This window comes from Papilio xuthus, unplaced genomic scaffold, assembly GCF_000836235.2.
Source record: "Papilio xuthus unplaced genomic scaffold, Pxut_1.1 DF824655.1, whole genome shotgun sequence".
Taxonomy (NCBI): domain Eukaryota; kingdom Metazoa; phylum Arthropoda; class Insecta; order Lepidoptera; family Papilionidae; genus Papilio; species Papilio xuthus.
The window spans coordinates 2,000,744-2,021,485 of record NW_013533994.1 but is presented as its reverse complement, the minus strand read 5'-3'; the positions used below and the strand labels follow the sequence as shown (position 1 = coordinate 2,021,485).

The window sequence follows — 20,742 nt, the reverse complement described above, 5'->3', positions numbered from 1 at the left end:
TAGATAAAAATTAAGCTTGACGAAATTAAAAGTGAAAAAAATAATGATGTGAGGGTAGACGATAAGTCTAAGATTTTGTTTTTGCATGATTAAAGGAAAAAACAACCTTCTAATAAATAAAGACGATCTGAGGGCCGCCTCCTTATTCCGGTTCAAAATTATTATAGATCAGTGCATATCAATATTCTGTCGAAAAAGAAGTCGATACGCAGTTAAAAGGTAGGATTACATAAATTGTAACTGATAGTGACTGTAAAGGAGAAGTTGGTAAGTGTCCGTATAGCAAATTCCAGCGGACCATCTGCAAAGAGCAAATCAACACAAAGCACATCGAAATATTACTCGCAAGTGGGTGTGATAAAAATCTTCTCAATTACTTTTCATTGACTAGTAGTAAATGAACGTGGCACAATGATTAGGCACCGGATTTCCGAATCTTGAGATCCGGCTTAAAACCACGCCATATATGTTAATATGTTTTTCGATGTTCGAATTATCACTGACCATTCCCTTTTAGAGGAATACTGTATTACAATACAGAGATGGTTCTACAGAACTCTTCACTTATATTATAGTTCAATAAGAGTCTGGTATGTTTTTGTATAAATAATATTCACTTGTTTAAATTAGTAATTAAACGTAATCAGTTTTCTGGTTTAAAAATAGTTATTAGATAAATCATACTGGTTGAAGACAGCTTTTGATGATGTAAATTATATAACTTTCTATCATTTTTTTTTCAAACCTTGATCGTGACCTGTAGGGTCGTATTTTGTATGTTAATTATTAGGTTTTAATTATATAATTAGCGTTGTTCCCAACAGCTGTGCTGTAAAATCCTATGCTCTGACACGAAAAAGTGTTTACTTGATTTTATTCATTTTAATTATACTTAACTTTATGTAAATTATAATTAATAGAATAACAGAATAAGACAAATGAATTGGAGAAATTGCGGAATTATTGTGAGAATGGTTAGAAATGTGAGATAGTCATTGGCACGTCTTAATGTGCTTTCTAGTTGATTGTAGACGTATGGGGATTGTTTTTCTGCGTGTCGGCACATTTGCAGATGTTTTGTTTGCGGCTCCCACGGCGAGATTATCAATTACAATCACCAAGCGGCTGCCGGTGGGGTATCGGTCGCGCTGTATCCGTTCACCACCTCACTACAACACCGTACGTCGTCGCCGTCGGTCCCAGTGCGTTCTCGATTACGAATTTACACACAAAAAATTGTCGCAACTTTTCCTGCCGCACAAAGAAGCAAACGAAGACGATCATAATCGGATTCAGAATAATTGGTAAGTGTAATTTTATTATTAAATATTTTTTGATATTATTAGTGAATCTTTTATTAAATTTACAACTTTTTAATTAAAGTAGATTTTACTTGCAATGTGTAAAAAAAAATTCTACCTACGTAAAAAAAATAAATGCATTTGGTGCATGTAAATGAAAAAAAGCTAGTTAATTAAAAATTCTGTAAAATCCTTATCGTTTCAGTTTAATAAACTTTATCGGTGTATCCGCACTTAATCTAGATTAATTAAAATATAGTAATTTTAAAAAGTAAAGTTTAATGTGACATTCTCCGGCGTAGGGAATTACAGAGTAATTTTATTTCCAAATATGTACATTTTACACCTACACCACTATTATGAAGGGCGTTGCTTTGGCGCCTACAATCCCGCATAGATAAATCAAAAAAGTCTTATTTCCTTAGAAGCTTGGAATAAATCACGTTCTCTAGCATAATAATTGGAATGAAAAAAAATATTTTTTACTAACTAACCCTTCCTCTTGATCATGGGCTGGGAAATCCCTTGATACATATAATGTTTATGAAGTTTGTATGGTAATTATTCAACTACAAACTTAAAACACCAACCATATCGGCTATTGTAACTTAAATATTGGCATTAAGTGTACAAAAATAGAGTTCAAGTTGTATAACAAAATTGGCAAATATTTTACTGAAATAAGAGAACAATGAAGAAAAGAATGTCGCAAGTATTATGATATTTACAATCGGTTTATTTTTAAGGAAGCTTAAAAGTAGTTTCCGTGTTTTTCGTACTCTACAAAGGGCATTGATTGTTATTATGTTTACTGTAGTCAAGTTTTACAATACATATTCTAAATATTGGAATGTTCAATTTTTATTTAACTTTTGTTTGCGACTCATGTAGAATATGTTACTCCCGCATACATAAGTTACTTTCTATTAAAAAGTCCTGTCAAAATTAGTCCAACCGTTTCGGATATTTCCTAGAACAAACGTATAAATGTAGATAAAGAGAAAAAAATAAAAATTGGTATTTTGCTGTGTTATAAGTATCGCAAATAATCATATGCACGAAATATGTCTTAAATACATCACAGACACACCGATTTTATTAACTGTGTAGATTATTGTTGAATTAAAGAATCGGGAAGCGAATTGTTTGTTAAATGCAATTGTTCCTAAGAATACTCCTTCCTTAGTTAGGAAATAATTAACTGATTATGAGGTAAATAAATTGATACGTAATTATTTTGTTTTACGATAAAATTGGATAAAGTATTATCAAATTAATCACAAATGCCCCTGAAAGTATTAATTATCCATTTATCAAAAACAAACTGCTTACATAATTATATATTTTATTGTAACGAGTTTATATGACTTGTTTAAAAAAATAAAGTTTTGTTTACCTCAGATGTTATCCATGCAGGATTATATGATAGCATGTCTTCCTTTGTTTTTAAAAGTTATAACTATCAATCCGTTTTTAATCCTGAAGGTTAAAATAGATTTTTATTCATCCAAATATGAAATTATTTAGGTTTGTTTCTCTAATTATATTTTTTTATACGACAATTCTGAATTCGAGTATTTTACGTTGGATGCTTTTAAATTGATAATATCGAATTATTTAATACGATATAACTACGAAAATGTTTGCATAAAATTGGAATTTTAACGTGTTCTTGGCATTTAACTGTTATAAGGGAACTTAAGGAAAAACTTACTATTAAATGTATAGTAAAGTTCATTGCGCCCAGAAAAAGTAAGGCTTGCGGAAATTTATTGGCGCCCTTCTGATTTCGAGGAGAACGACTCTACCTCTATAATGACCTTCTATACATAAGTAGCTAAATAATATTCATATTAATACGTATTAATAAATTTTTACGCACATATTTTTGCCTTAACTTGATACTTCTATACAAATATTATAATTTTTTTTAAATTGATTGTTGGTAAATTTAATCCATTGACTATTTCTGCATTCAAGCTAAAATACTTTCGTTGTTTCAAGCAATCAAAGTCTGCAAAGTAGTAATTTATCTTGGAGTTACAGTTTGCTACATTGAATTTCAAAACCTTTGGTTACAACATTTTGTCATGGATGTATAATTTACTTACAAGGGCTGCCATACATGGACAGTTGGAGACAGTATAAGCAAGCTACAAGCAGTCGGAGTGGTGCCTGCTTAATTTCACGTCGATGATGCGATGTCGATGATTTAGGGCTCCAAATTACAAATTAAGAATTAAATAAACAATTTGTTATTTTTAGGGCTCCGTACCTCAAAGGAAAAAAACGGAACCCTTATAGGATCACTTTGTTGTCCGTCCGTCTGTCTGTCAAGACTCTTTTTCTCAGTAACGCGGAAAGGTATCAAAGCCGGATTTTTATTTTTATATTATGAGGCAAACGGGCAAAGCGATTCCATGACTTGCTGAAATAGCAAAGCAGCCACTGCCCATAGACTAAGAATTGCGGATGCTATACCTACCTTTCGACGGAGGGGGACACACGGAAAGTTATTAAGTTTTTAATTACATTACTGAGCATAAGCTAAGCAACATTTCCTCGCTAACATCCTAACTACGTGTTTGACTTATAGAAATAAATTGTAAAGACATTGAAAATAGACTTTGTCCATAGAAATTAGAAATACTTTGTATTTATTATTGCACATATTGTATGCCAATAGTAGTTAAGTAACAAAGATCATAAATCGTGCGAAGGACGTTTATAATTCGTGATTCTAGAGATTGTGCATAAAATACAAAGTTAAAATGGTTACTTTTTAATTGTTAAAAAGTAACCATGGCTTTGACAGTCCACTAATATTTGATACTTTAGGAAGACAGGCGTGAAGTGGAAGCGATTCCGCGTTTCGGCTGATGAGTGTGCGTCCCGAAGGCCTAATTTTAAGTACTCTTTCTCTTCCCACCGTTTTTCTTATGAGGAAACGATGGGAAATGGAAGTGGACTTTCCGGATAAGAGGATGCATGGAAAGGGAAAATATTGTCTTTCTGGCATCCTCTCCTCCGTCGATGAAAGGTAGGCAAAGCATAAGCAATTGCGTATGTCTATGGGCAACGGTCACTTCGCTTTTTCAGCGATTTCAGGTGGTTCGCTCCTTTACCACCTTATTATATAAAAGAAAAGATTTCATTAATAAAACTGTTTTCTTAATGACTTCCGTACCGTAATAAAATAACCTCAAAAACTAAGCAACTCTTTTGAGTACTTGTACGGTTCTTCATATTATTGAAATGAATGTCCTACATAACTCATTCGGTACCGTAGTTTGTAAACATGTAACCGTGAAACTGCAATCCAAACATCTTCACAACTGTCGTGATTTAAACATTAAAATTGTAGAAGCAAATCTCATTTCTTGCTTCGTTATTATCAATTTACTGACTGGAATCGTCGACGTAAAATACGTGTCATTAATAATTTTGTTAAGATCGATAGAGATGAATTATCAATTTTATATTTATGTACCATTATGTATATAGATAATAAAGTTTTATCTATATTTACGGAAGAATCGATAGTGTATATTAGTTTCCTATTTTAGTATTAATCTGACAGAATCATTGCTCAAAACATTTAATTTGTGATTAGACTTAATTACGTTCGAAATGTTAATCGATTTTTAAACAAGGAATTACTCCATACAGTACAATGGTAATAATACTTTAATATACGTACGTATACATATGACATTACGCCCAAGGTCGTCGTATCTTTTTACAATAGTTAATACAATAGTACTAGAGTCATTATAGCATGATGAGCCCCTCATTACCTCAGCCCATAACGGTGTCGCAATGCCAGCCTTTGCAACAGCCGCCATTCAATATCATGAATTCATTATCTATGATGTATAAAGGGATAATATTCATTTTATATGTAAATAAACATTTGATACATATTTGTATAGCTCGTGTAAACCTTACTAATATTATAAATACGTATGTTTGGATAGATGGATGTATGTTTGAAGGCATTTCCAGAACGGATCTCGATGAAATTTGGCATAGATGTAGAACATTTTTTTTCCGCGGTCGATGACGCGGGCGACAGTTAGTAGGCAGATAAAAATATTGTGCCTGTTTTTCGTGGAGAGAATAGTATTCGATTGTTGTAAGTCCTTATAAAATTAGCTTTAGTTTTTTAGTATATTCAGAATAAATATAAGTGAATTAAATAATCTATATTTTAGATATAGATATAAATATATAGTGTTTTTTGATAAAAGTTTCACCTAAAATTAAACAAGTTTTGTATATCTGAATGTATTTTAACAAATTATTCAAACTTTCGTGAGACATTATACTAAACTGATATATAAACACGGCTAAACATTCACGTACCGGGCCGCGTCCGCGAAATAATACCAGTACCACTCATCATGATGAAGGGCCCCCAATGGGCTCGGACTAGTCGGTGCCGCCACCGGACGTATATACGTGAGTGTTTAGCCGTGTTTATATATCAGTTTAGTATTTTAACAAGTTTATAAATTTTTTGTTTCTTAAATGATTTTCATATTAATTTTTAATTTTACAAAACCCATGGAAAAAAATTATGCATTAATATCGTTGGTGTAGCGTATTATTAAATTTGCGTATTTTTAGAATGTTAGTTTAAACATTTTTGCATAACATTAATTTGTCGTCTTCAAATATAATCAATTCGAACTCAGATATTTGCTTCCAATGTTTATATAAATAATACGATGTGTTCATATAATAAATCGCGCTTAATAATTTTAGTAAGTGCCGTATATATTTTATTGATTTACTGGTTCTCCTAAATTACAAGAATTTGTTACGTAATTAATAAATAATATAATTATTCAGAAAATGTTTGGTGGTATTTAATCGATGTTCTTAATTTAAAAAAAAAAATCGTGGAATAGTGGCACTTAAGCTCCTATTCAGTTCATGAAATTCATATTAATGACTAATTTCACTCAAAACGTGATATTAGTTTAATTTTAGACTAAAGTTTAACTTTAAGCAGATTATACTCATCTTGAACTTTGACTTTACATCATTATATTGCAAAGTTTCGGACGTTATTTATATATTTCCGGGCTTTTGATAGAGTAATATGATAATGTTCTTATTGCATCGATACGTAGACGGTTAAATAAATTGACATATTATCGTAAATAATTCTTATATTCGGTATTTCCGATGCAATCGATTTCAGATACTTTGTGTTTGAGTTTGGTTGAGCAAACGATAATAAAATAAAAATATAAGTATATTGAAAGAATCAAAAGTAATCTGGTTCGCGGCCTACATCTTAAGTTTACAATACTCAGTAGTTGTGACTAAGAGTCGTAAAGAAATGTTGTGACTGAGATTAGCTGATCGATCTTTGACCTACAAAGATTAACATTGCGTGAACTCTACACCATTAGTGTGATATGCTTGTATTATAAGAATAGAGTAAAGGTTAATTTTAGGTTAAGTGTAATACTGTTCTAATTTTTTTTTTTGTCGCATAAATAGTAATTGACTTCGCGTCTAAAGTCATAACTAAGTACACTCGTACTCGGTCATCTACTTTTCTTAACTAAGCTTGTATTGTTACCTAAGTAAGCTATGATCGTAATCTAACGATGATTATTGTGACGGAAACTGAAAACAATCGTTATAAATATTATTAAACATTTTTATAAACGTCAAAACATTTCTTAAGAATTATAATCACAAGTCTAATCCACGTCCGTGAGATAAAAGCATTTAACAATATTGCAACTTGCAGTGTGAAGTAAGAAAATAAGTCGATGTTAGGCTTCAACGACTTTATAGAAGTCCGTCAAGTTACTAATTACACCTCTCAGGTAAAAGTTTAGCAATATATTAAAAATTAGGATATATAAAAAGTGTTAATTCCATGGCGAATTATGTTTCTTTATTTTTGTTCTTTAGGTTAGGTTTTGATTTAAAAAATAGAAGAAACGCACTGATACATAGCTAATGATTATTATAGAGTAATTTATACATATTAAATATGCCAAAATAAATACAAAAAAAAACATTTCTTATTCCTCGCATATAAGAAAGTTTAAATTTAATTTCGAACGACTTCAGATTTTACATTGTGCTAAATATGAAATTCTTTCTATTGACACACATACACTCCAATTTTATTAATTGAATTTTTATATTTGCATAATTGATATAAAGATTTATTTCTAGAAAAATATGAGAATAGAAAGTAAAGATGAAAAGTGAAATTTGCAGCAGCCTTTGTGTGAATCTGTCTATATCCGTAAAAAAAGTAAAAGTGTATTTCATCATTTCGATTAATTGCAAACCATGACTAGAGAAATATAATATATCCTTTGGTATTATGTAAAGTTCTTGTAAGATGTTTCATAGTTCCAGGTTAATAGTTAATCTATATATAAAATAAAGTCGTGTTAGTTACACTATTTATAACTCAAGAACGGCTTTACCGATATGGTTGAAAATTGATGAGGAGGTAGCTAAGAGCTAGGAGAAGGACATAGGATACTATTTTATCTTTTTTTCGAATTAATGCCATGAAGAGCTGCTTTTTATTTAACTTATCTATATATTAAGTTTTTTTATATATCCACGCGGACAGAGTCGCGGGCGACAGCTAGTGTAAATATAAATTATGTTACAATTTAGATAATATCTAAAATGGTTTTATTTATTAATTCGGCCCTTTAGGACAACGACCGCGTCAAAATGGAAATATATACAAGTAGAACGTAATTAAGGCGTGGACCAATTTGCATACATAAAAACTGTATCGAACTGTTTGTACGTATGTTGTGAAGTGTCGAGGTTTTTTGTAATTAATTCATTGTGGTATTCCGTATCAGTTAATAAAAGAGTTTTAGCTGCTTGATAAATAGTTATATAAAAAAACATACAGACGTATTGAGAACCTCCTCCTTTTTGAAGTCGGTTTAAGTCTCTTTGCGTGAGTTTATATATTTGTGTTAACCCTTCTGAGGTTGAGATGAAAAGATTAAAAACTAAAGAATCCTCTAATGTTAAGACTAAATTAATGAAGGTTTCAAGTCTAACGAGTTCTCGAATGAGTCGTCAGGAGACATGTCATTGGGCCCTAAGTTATTCAGTTGCACGCTTCATGTACCGGTTGCGTTACCTCCGAGTCCTTTGACTCTGACCAAAAATCGACAGCTAACGGACCATGACAAAGACTCATTAATTCTACAACTGATGAGTATATTTGATTAAGTCGAGATATACGATTTAGGGACTAAAAAGGCAAAGGCAAGTTTTTTTAAATGAAAAAATGTCGTTGGTTAACCGTACGGCCAGACCTAGAATTCCAAATAAGATTTTTTTTTCGAAGTTATTTTTACCTGTTCGAAGTATTATACTAGTAGATACTCGCTTACGTCAATATATTTCTAAGAGACATTAGAATAATTTTATCATCAAAATGGATTTTTCATTCAAACGCCTGTTTTCCTTAACCTATTGCAATTGCCTTATAGTTTTTCTACACACTAGATTTTAAGTCTATCTGATTTTTTTGTAAAATAATTTATCCCCGGTAATTATTAAAAATTTGCAAATATTTTTTAAACTTTTATTTATAAAATACACAAATAGCAAAGTTCAATCGTCTGTATAGTATGGAACATCGACCGTGACACATAAATAACAACATGTACTTGACGGACTCGTTGACCATTGCCTTTGACTCGAGAAAAGACTCGACACGCATGCCAAGCGCGCACAGTTTGCCAAATGTGACTAATCTTTCATTTGTACATGCCGATTGGAATATTAATATTTATTTTACCTTAAGTTGACACTAACGACGCTTCCTACATGAACGGCAAAGTAAAGAATTTTTTTTGTCGAGTGAACAAATATTTTGGGTTTCAAGTATGGTATTTTATTTATCTCAGATTTCTACACAGTCATTTAATACTCAACGTCTTAAAATATACTTATATAAAAATTGCAAAGTGCAAATGTATACGATCGATAATAAAAGACATTTCGTAAGAGAGCTTTCTCTGGTGCGGAGATCTTGTAACTTTCTCTCTGCACTCAATTACTGTCTGCCAGCTTCGTTGTAGACAAGAAAGCGTCATATTTGCACGTTTACAGTTCATCGCTTCGTTATGGATCGTTTATTTTGCGCTTCTGCTACCATCATTTTTAAAACTTTTTCAATATTTACTTATTTTTATAGCTTAGCTGTCGTCTGAACGTAATAAAAAATATAATTAGTAGTGTTCTTCCAGACTATGTTCTACAGGTATGGTAAACTTTAGCAAGGCTTATGGAGCCGTTCTGGATATACCATTTAATACACATCCATCCATCCATCCAAACATTAGCATTATACTTAATCATTCATATTTATTCATTGAATCATTTTCAAACTTGCAGGTTAATCTTTACAAGGATAAGTTTCACGTTTTGGTTCCGTTACTACAGCAAAGAAAAGCCGTTTTAGGCCATTTCCCTGATTACCTCCGACAAGGGTATTTTTACGTGTATTTGGGCATACGATGATCGTCATATATCCTACAACAATAACTGTAATCAGAGTTTGATTATTGTGCAAAAAATTATCTTATCGGATAAGCTATAGAAATGATATTCATTCAATTATTCAAGTCCCAAATTAACTTTTATTAATAGTCGTGTTACATAACAGTAATATTTTATGACGCAGTCACATTAATTAAAAAGCAATGCGTATCCTTATAAAATTAGTATTCCAAAAGACTTAAAATTGGACCTTGCTATTGTATACATTGTTACAAGCGTAGTATGTAGTATTTTAGTGTATTTGTTGTACATGTAATTTTAAATTCCAGTCGCACACTGATCAAAGTGTAAAGTGAAAACGTGTACTCTTTAGAAATGACAAAGCATTTTATCACAAAGATTTATTATTATTGGAAAACAAAAGATGATTAAGATTGACGGACACAAAGGGATATTAATTATTCAAGACATACTCATTTCGTACATTCCATGGAAACCATAAGGAATTACAATCGAGGTGATAAGGAACGCGAATGATAGGTGTGACATGAACTGAAAAATATTAAAACGAAAAAAAATTGAATGCAATTTGCTTCGAAAAGACAACGACGTAATATACAAGATAATTATGGTATCGTCTTGGAAATCAAGATAAAAGGTTCGCTGAACCTAACTAAATCTATGCCCATATTCATTTAAAAATTAGGTCCGCTTCGGTTGTTCAGTACCTACCTTTTACGCGGCAATGTATAAGCTGTAATTTCCATGTCTGTATATTACAAAGGTCGTTGACTTTTACTTTCCTTTGAAGAGCCATTGCGTGAGTTCTTTACTCGACCCCTTCGTAATAACTAAGACATTAATGTAGTTCATTGTTCGGGATTATCTTACTAAACTCACTTTCACCAATTAGTTTTCTTGTTTTCTAATATTTAAGTCCAAAAAACTATGTTAATTTGTAATTATAAGGCATTTGATTTTTATTACTTTACCATAGATTTACGTCATACAAATACGTCAATTCTTTATCCTCGTGGAACAAAACCAGATTTTTCTTAAAACTTGACGTTGATATCGTGGTTGACTAGTTAAACGTAAATAATAATAATATTATATTTTATAGAAATATTTACCTGTTAAATCTTAAATATCAAATTCGCGTGTTGCTATGTTAGTTACCATACACCTCCGGAACGGCTTGACCGTTTTTTATGAAGTTTTATATGCATATACACTTGGTTTTAGAATCGGCTACGGTCGTCGGTGACAGCTAGTATTTAATATAATATTAATTATAGTGTTTTTTTTTCAGGTACATTCTGGAATCAAAATGTGCTTCAGGGAAAACTAAAGTTTTCTTAATGAAAGAATAACAACGGTTTGCTTCCAGCCATGTCAAATGTGAGCGGCGTCGACAACAATATGAATAAAACAGATATAAACGACCATAAGGTAAATATTCTGTTATTTAATTGAGATTGAGGGTAAAAGTCTTGACTTTTGACTCCTCAACTAATCATTTTTAATTGCATTAAGTACAAAGTATAAATCTTTTTGTATTATGGCAGATTAGTTTTATCGTTATAATCTACTAGCCGTCGCCCGCGACTCCGCCCGCGTGGTCTTAAATAAAAACTTAATTTGTAGCCTATGTGTTCTTCCAGACTATGTTCTATATCAATGCCTAATTTTATCGAGATCCGTTCAGCCGTTCTGGAGATACCTTCAAATAAACATTATACATACGTCATGGATGGATATCTATCTAAACATTCGCATTTATAAAATTATTATAGTAAGAAGTAAGATTTATTGCGAAAAATTACGAATACTTGATTCATTTTTATAATGATTCAAAACTGCGTAATTTTTTTCAGCCAGTTATAATGGAGCGACTTATATTAATTTATTGCTTATTCCAAAACTGGTTCCAACTAATAAAAAAAAAGTTTATAGTTTAAAACGAGGTTGTCTTAATATTATACATGCGAATGTTTGTATGGATGGATGGATATTCGAATGTATCTCCAGAACTGTCAACGGATCTCGTTGAAATTTTACACAGATGTAGAACATAGTCTCAAAGAAGACAAAGGCTACTTACTTATTTTTTTAATACCACGCGGACAGAGTCGAATGCGACAGCCAGTTACATGACATCCAGATTTTGAGAATCTTGTGTTGACTACTACGAAACGCATATCTAAAGTAGTCAGTTTATTATTGTTTTTTTATCAACTACGCCTAGACAAACCTAATAGGAAAAAAAATATATAAATGCTAAACCCGAATTAAATTAAGTGTTTTTAGATAATTATAGTTAAAGAATTAGTTAAACCGGCTAGACAACTTCAGTTTTAACAGTCGGACTATGTAGTGAAAAATAAAGGTGTCTAGCCGGCGTTAGTAAATTGATATCAGTTGCGTTGTACCTAAGGAAAAAAAAGGAGATTGTAGTTTGGTATCATTAGGCTTCTCTATGACTCTATGGTATAAGTTGGTTAGTGTCTATGGCTAAATACTTTAACCAAGAATTGATGAGTGGTTTCAATAATCTGTAAAGCCAGTTTTATAATTTTAAGAAGAATTTTTTTTTTAAATTCTCATTTTAAAATTCGTTCTCGTAAAATTACAAACATATTTGTATGACCTGAGGAAGTTCGGAGTATTTCGACGATTTTTATTGAACCGGAACAAATAAAAGATTTACACAGAAAATAATATTTGTCTCTGAGTTCTATAGTATACGAGGAAACATAGTTAACTTTTAAAAATGACCTTTAAAATACATTAACTGTGATAAAGTACACGAAACGCAAAAACTTGTGAGGACGTGACATTCCGTTCTCGGTCCTGTTGCGACAGAGTTTCATAAATGAACGAAAATATATCTAACCTTATATGAATATCTTTGAAATATAATTTATTACTATTCGGAAGTATCAAATATTGTTATGCATTGAATAGATTTGTAATATCCATCGTCATCATCAGCTCCCTATACATCTCCACCCAGGGACTTGGAGCCTACCCTAAATTAGGGGTTTCTAGGTCATAGTCAACCACGCTGGTCCAGTGCGGTTTAGGTGACTTCACATGTATGTTTGAATTTCTTCTTCGATATGTGCAGGTTGCATAACAATGTTTACTTTCACCGTAAGAACGTCAGATAAGTGTACAAATGTAAATCGGAAATCAAAGAACACAATGGTACAAGGCGGGATTCGATCCCAGGGCCTGAAGATTGCAAGTCCAGTGTTTAAAACCTGAGCCACCGACGTTCTAATATCTGCTACTTCCATTTCAGTTAGAGATAAAAAATCGAGTATATTTTTTTAATTTGGTATTTGATACTATCAGTATGTAACATCTGAAAAACTATTAACCTTAGTGTATTATGAAATTATCGTTGAGGGTTAGATTACACGTGTTATCTTACAATTTAACACATTTATTTCAGTATTATACAATTGAATAGCAGCGCAATCTGTTGACATTTGTAGCTCCTTCGTACTCAAGGCAAAGTAAATCTTCGTAACTTGGGTCGCGTCGCGAGTCTCGCGTTGTGCGTTCCGTACACACAATGTTGAATCGTCGATGCGAGTCGACTACTTAGTCAATACAGGCATATCGACTAAATGTTAACGATTGATCTAATAAATTAAGTACCTAACAAAAATCGTTAAAATTAATATTATACACCTTTCTACACAATAAGAGATGATACTAATAAAAATCATCATCATCAGCTGACTATACGTCCACACCGAGGTACAAATGTAAATCGGAAATCGAAAAACACATTGCTACATGGCGGGATTCGAACCCAGGACTTGCATATTGCAAGTCAAGTGCTTGACCACTGAGCCACCGATGCTCCAATAAAACTCAGTTCAACATAAACTGTCTGAAGTTATCGCAAAGCATTTAGTAATAATATATTTTGTTCTTTACTGCATATGTAGACACATATATAATATATTATGCACTTACATGCAAAACTATTATAATATTACAAATTATGCTTTTTGTTTACTACAAAAACTTGTAACAAATTACGACGACTAATGATGTAGTAACGCATTGTGGTTAAAAGTACATAGATGAAAAACCCAAAGAGTAACGTAGCATCTTATAGTAATTTGTGAGACTATATAAAAAGATTGACAATTCGTCTAATCTACGTATATAAGTTTTTTTTGGCTCTACAACAGTGATTTGCTAAAAGCTGGACGAGCCACAATAATTGTCTTCACTGTCGCAACATCTGTAAAAAATATTTAGCCATCCCTCTCATTCTCTTTAAAGATAACTGAGATAGCATGTCTTTACAAGCATTGCAGAGGAAACTTTCTATGCACTTTCCATCACAAATCTAATTCCAATGAAATATAGTTCTGGAAGATTGATTAACACTTTTTATCCATTTACTCTATTAGAGAGGCGTAATGTAATGTATAAACAGATTTAAACAGAATGGTTATTCAATGTTTGTTTCAAAAAGTATCAACTTATCCTTCCTAAAGAGCTAATTAGTTCCAGTGCCTATTCAATTGACATATGTTTTAAAAACAACCGTATCTTTGACACGTTTAGTATGTAGTTATGACTTCACAATTCAATGTTGAAACAAAAAAAAATGTTTAAAATTTTTTCTACACTAGTTTTTGTATGAGCGTATTACATAACCTACATTTAATTATGCAATTGTTTTGTAATATTCCTTGTCGAACGGATGACATGAAAAAGTTTTGGTTTCACCTAGCGTATTAAATTGTGTCTTCCCTAATGGATTCCTCAGATAAACTTTCGTCCTATGAAAAATGTCTACTTTTATATAATATTTTTTATTATTATAAAAAATAGTAACATTTAAAAATAAAATTATACAAGTTTATTCGTTATTTGATAATTTTTTATATATTTACGTCAGTAACCAAACAAGTTTACTTAGTAAGTAAGAAATTAAAATAAGTTTTGGATGAAAAAAAAGCGGCGGATTAAACAGTTAATTGAAAGATAAATACGCAATGCCGCCACTTGAATTCGCCAAAATGGCAAAAATACCGACGTCCACAGACGTCCGCAATTGCAGATTCGTTGCCTACCTTTAATCGACCGAAGAGGATATGCCCAGAAAGAGATTATTTCCTCTTCCTATGAGTCCCCTCCGCCATCGAATCTCCTTCCCCTTCCCATCCATTCCTTATAAGAAAAGCATTGAAGTAGGACTAACGGAACACATAAAATAACACATAAATACATAAGAACACTTTTATTAAATAGTATAATATAATATTATATTTATTTGTAAGAATTCGAGTTTAATTCTTTAACCTTATTTTTATCAAAGATTTTTATGTTAATCTATAAATTAAAGAAACCACAACGAGCGAGCGCATTCGGTATCATAACGTGAACGTTATCTTATCAAACGGTTACAGGACTGACGAAGGTGTCCAAAACAATTGTTAGCAGTAATTGTATACATTTTGTTCGTGGCTTGTTTGATAATATGTTTTATGTATTATGTGCAGATCAAGCAATCCGGAGACATCGAAAAAGGTCGGATTGAATATTTAGCATCTAGTGTACCGTGGAGTAAAGTCATGGTGTTTGTTGTGGCTGTCTGCGTTTTGTTAGCGGCGTGCGCTACAACTTGGGTTTTCCAAGGCTGGCAGACAAGTCTTCAAGTCCTCGCTATAATTATTGTTGTTTATGTTATTTTATTTTATTGGAGATGGCTTTGGGTGGCGCTGAGGACGGCAAAGAGAGATTTCTCGTAAGTTTATTTACCTATTTATTATTTTGTTTATTTTCCGGAAGAGAATCAAATTAACGTATTGTTTTTTTCAGGGCCCTATTTTGCTATTTGAAAATCTTATCATTGACGAGATCGTTTTCGAAAAAGAATTTCTCCATGCCCGAAATATTCCACAACGTGGTGTTGCGACATCCTGATAAAGCTTGCTTTCTCTACGAAGACGAGACGTGGACTTTTAAACAGGTCAATATTTATTTTAAAATGTTTATTTTTTCCTTAAAAATAAGTTTTAAAATTCTTGTATCGGTTTTGTTGTGTTAGATTGAAGACTTTAGTTTGAGGGTGTCAGCAGCATTGAAAAGTAAAGGTGTGAAGCGTGGGGACACGGTGGCTGTGATGGCGGGCAACTACCCCGAGATGCCGGCCATGTGGTTGGGCGTCGCGCGCCTCGGGGCGGTCGCGCCACTCATCAACACCAACCAGACTGGCAACACTCTCCTCCACTCAATCAATGTCGCCAAATGCAACTTTGTTATTTACTGCAGCGAGTTTGATGATGGTATGTTTTATATAATGGAATTGAACACCGGTTATTAATTACAATGTATTTTTTTTGTACTTCGTGCTTCTTAATTCCTCGATGAGTTATTCTTGTGATGTATGTCATATCATATTTAGATATCAACGTGAGCTTTATTTTATAAGACGACGTAAAACATTGTGTGATCGCTGCGTAAGCGAGCCGCGGTCAAATTACGAGCTATATTTTCTGTTTTGTTTTAACATTACCAATACACTGGGTCCTTCACCTCGATTTATCGATTACATACATAAGCATTAAGTCGGAATAAATTCACGCTTGTACCTCGCCTATTAATATTCACCTTTTTTCGGGACTGTGCGATGAAATATCACGCACTTCACCTTTAAAAGAGCAATGGTTTCGGTAACCTTTACCTTTATGTGTCAAATTACGTATTAAGGTAAAGCAAGCAAAATCATATTTCTCTGACATTTCCTTACAACTTTAGATTTTTTTATTTATTTAACTTTTTTCTGTTTACAGCGTTCCAGGAAGTAAAGAAAGATTTGGACCCTTCGATAAAGTTGTTAAAGTTCACTCGGCGTCCATTGAACGTATCATCCGACTCAGTTAAAGTTGTTGAAGATTCAAACGATTTCACGGGACTTCTCGAGAATACAACACCAGCCGCCTGGAGCCCCTCTGATAGCGATGGTTTCAACGGAAAGCTATTGTATATTTACACTTCTGGAACTACTGGATTACCTAAAGCTGCTGTTATCTCGCCTTCAAGGTAACTGTTTAATTATTATTTTATTTGATGTTTTATGCTGGATAATATTATCATCTTCAAAGTTTCAGGTAACTATGGTAATTGATATTCAAAGCCAAATATTCTTTATTTTAGTTTTCTAGCTATTTGATATTTGTATAGTTACAATGGAAGTAGGACGACAAAATAGGTTATGACTTATGGTTATTGAACTTACAGGTTCAAAGCTACAAAATTGCTATTTTTTTTAAATAGAGTTAGTTATAGCTTATTTCATCACATTCTGTGTATATCGTATTTTAGTTTCAGTAGGTTCTTTGAGCTTTTTCTTACTTGTTACTGTAATTATTGACTTTTGATTTTAGAATGGTGTTCATGGCTTCGGGAGTTCATTACCTTGGGGGTTTGTCGCCAAAAGATGTGATCTACTGTCCCATGCCTCTGTACCACTCTGCCGGGGGCTGCATCACTGTGGGTCAGGCTTTCATCTTTGGCTGCACAGTCGCTTTGAGGAACAAATTTTCAGCTTCCGCGTATTTCCCAGATTGCGTCAAATTTAATGCAACCGTAAGTGTAGTCAATTATGAGATTTTCGTCATTCAATCTCTCTGTTGATAATAAAAAAAATTACGTTATTATGTTTGCTCACAAAAACACTTAGCTTAATTTTTTATGCAAGTAATTAATTTTGTTTCGTAAAGTGTACTTTTTGCTAACCATAAGGTTGTACCTTTTTTTGTTCATTTTTAATTTACTTACTGTTGGTTTCTGATACCAAAATCCTCGTTGAAAACATATTGATATCTCTGTTTTGTTAAAGATGAAAGACAGGGATGACGATATGTTTTATACAGAGATTTTGGTCTTAGAAACCTATAGTTAATGAATGTGCGAGTACTTTTTATGTCTTAAATTAATAAATTAATAATAATTAAATAATAAAAATGAAGTATAATATATGATTTAATATCTTTGGTAAATTCGAATTATGTTACTAGTACCTGTCTGTTATTTTTATCTTAATTGATATACAAACTATTTTTTTAGGCTGCACACTATATCGGCGAAATGTGTCGCTACATACTGGCAACTCCTCCAAAACCTACCGACAAACAGCACACTGTCCGCACGGTTTATGGAAATGGAATGAGACCTACTGTAAGTAAACATCATAAACAATCTTACTTCTTATTTACATTATAAATGCAAATAGGCACATACTAATTAAGTTGTTTTTAATACGGCGCGGACGGAGTCGGGAATGACAGCTAGTGACTAAATAATTAAAGGTATAAAATAAAGATATGATGTTATATTTTTATCTTATTTCTTGTCTCAGGTCTGGAGTGACTTCGTTAACAGATTTAACATCAAAAGGGTGGTTGAGTTTTATGGTGCTACCGAAGGAAACGCTAATATAGGTAATTACAACGACTATCTATTCAAAATACTGTCGTTTAAATTAAATATTTAATACTCTATTATTCTAATTATCTTGTAATATTTTCAGTTAATATTGACAATAAGACTGGAGCTATCGGCTTTATATCTAGGATTATTCCTGCGGTATATCCCATCGCTATCATCAAAGTGGACGAGCATACCGGAGAACCTATAAGAAATTCCCGCGGACTCTGTCAGGTATGTTAAGCATTACTAAGAGTTTTAGCTGCCAGAGCCGTTCGACTATTGCGAAGTGCGCTGGACAGAAAGGGGAGCAACAGGTCTGCAAACATCGCTGAAATCTCGAACAGGGCGGTAGTAGATTTAAAATATGTGTCAATAAAAGTGTTTCTGCAGTCATGCTATGGATTTTCTTTAATAGCTTTAATTTCTACAATACCTATAAACTTTATTTTTAGCTGGCAAAAGCAAATGAACCAGGAGTGTTTATTGGCAAAATAAATCCGAGCAACCCTTCACGAGCTTTCCTTGGATACGTCGATAAACAAGCCTCTGAAAAGAAAATTGTCAGAGACGTATTTAAGCATGGCGACTCAGCATTTATATCGGGTAAGTTTTCTCTTCTTGCACAGATTACAAATCACAATTTTGTAATATTATTTATTCTCGCCCCTTTTGATAACCGAAAATAAATTGCTACACTACATATAAAATATGTCGATATTAAAAATAATTTTTAAACCAAGTTCGCTCTTAGCTGTTTTTTATTTAAATATAAAATAATGCTGGTCATTGACATCGTATTTCGACATATAATATTAATCATTACACCCACGTTAAAAAAAATGGATTTTCCCACAATGTAATCTTTATTTATTCAAATTTATCATTATTATTAGGAGATATTGATTTACTAATGATTTTTGTATTTGCTTTTCAAGGAGATATCCTGATAGCAGACGAGTTGGGCTACTTGTACTTCCGGGATAGAACCGGGGACACATTCCGATGGCGCGGCGAGAACGTCAGCACCACTGAGGTGGAGGCCGCCATCTCCAGAGTCGCTGATCAAAGGGATGCTGTTGTTTACGGTGTAGAGGTACCTAACAAATCTCAATTTGACTATCAGAAAAATCCTCTTTTCTTTAATATAAAATGTATTTCGTGAATTTTTAATAATACTATAATTTTTTGTTCGTCTCAGTACTCAGTATGCATAAGTATGATAATATTGTTATTCACAGATTCCTAACACGGAGGGTCGAGCGGGAATGTGCGGTATAGTTGACACGGATGGCAGTTTAGACCTGGAGAGATTGGTCAAAGACATGGCGAGAGATCTGCCCAAATATGCTCGGCCTGTTTTTCTTCGTGTCATGGACAGTCTTGATATGACAGGTAAATATATTTAACCTTTTAACTAAAACCATATCCGTAGTTAAGTAACATTTAAATATAAAATTTATGTAACAAACCTATTATCTTAAAAATACATTATGTTCCAGGTACATTCAAACTAAAGAAAGTGGATTTACAAAAAGAAAGTTACGATCCATCGATAATAAAAGACAAGATCTACTACTTGGACCCTAAATCAGAAAAGTACATTAGCTTAAGTCCTGACGAATATGAAAAAATTAAGACAGGACAGATAAGACTGTGATTTTAATTAAGAATTAGACATTGTTTTTAATATTACTTATTTATATAATTTTAAAGATAATTAGCTGAGAATTGGACAATTGGTGGATGTTTAGTTAACATTTTATAAAAATTCGTTGTCAAGGAAATAGTATTTTATGTGAAATGGATTCGCCTATATCGAGTATCGATAGCTGATAATTTGAGCCAGCTTGATGGCTTCAGCATTCCTGTTTCCTGTTATGGTTATAGTTCCAATGTTCGCAACTATTCAGCTGATTAGAATAGGCTGGCTAGACTGTAAACAGTATTCAAGCCAGGGACAAAAATTTAACAATTTTGAATACCGTTTGTACTGTAAAGTTATGTTTTATTTCTGTATTAGGTTAAGTTACTTTTTTATGTTTTTTTGGGTCAATTTTATTTCCTTTATGTAGACAACCTAATAAAATCTATTTTCATGAAAATATTGGAGTTTCACTTTATTCTTGTACATTTGGTAAATTTTTTACTTGTGCAGTAACATAAAAGAGCTATCATTACTGATCGAGGCACATGAGATTATATAAGGGCGAGATAACTGTCTGGTCAACAAGCTGGCGCGGGAGAGGATAAGGATAAGAAAAAAAATTATTCTGCCCAAGGTCTGGTAACAAAACATATGGATCTCTTCCTCTAGTTGCACATCTCTAAGGACAAAAGGCCAACGGCAGCGGCTACTAGTATAAAAATAACTTCTATAAAATGCTTAATGGCCTGGCTGCGCGGGCTCTTACATGCTCTTTGGTTCATTGGTGAAATTCAGGGCTTCTTG

At 32.6% G+C, this 20,742-nt stretch overlaps 1 protein-coding gene across 1 annotated transcript; it reads left to right on the top strand.

The window, feature by feature from the left end:
• Positions 1–103: 103 nt before the first annotated feature.
• LOC106127715 (long-chain fatty acid transport protein 4) lies at positions 104–20,395 on the top strand. The gene is made up of 15 exons (XM_013325921.1): positions 104–219; positions 1,022–1,304; positions 11,137–11,276; positions 15,362–15,606; positions 15,681–15,831; positions 15,910–16,147; positions 16,655–16,904; positions 17,249–17,450; positions 17,931–18,041; positions 18,223–18,304; positions 18,394–18,524; positions 18,746–18,896; positions 19,229–19,386; positions 19,532–19,685; positions 19,793–20,395. Exons 3-15 carry the CDS (start codon positions 11,217–11,219, stop codon positions 19,948–19,950), a joined length of 2,091 nt encoding a protein of 696 aa, XP_013181375.1. The 5' UTR covers positions 104–219; positions 1,022–1,304; positions 11,137–11,216; the 3' UTR covers positions 19,951–20,395.
• The last annotated feature ends 347 nt before the right edge of the window (positions 20,396–20,742 follow it).

Bases quoted from the DNA above. Each gene is read 5' to 3' on its own strand.
- LOC106127715 (XM_013325921.1), top strand. From the start codon at position 11,217: ATGTCAAATGTGAGCGGCGTCGACAACAATATGAATAAAACAGATATA. The intron at 11,277-15,361 runs GTAAATATTCTG...TATTATGTGCAG, and splicing joins CAGATATAAACGACCATAAG to ATCAAGCAATCCGGAGACAT. The intron at 18,897-19,228 runs GTAAGTTTTCTC...TTGCTTTTCAAG, and splicing joins CGACTCAGCATTTATATCGG to GAGATATCCTGATAGCAGAC.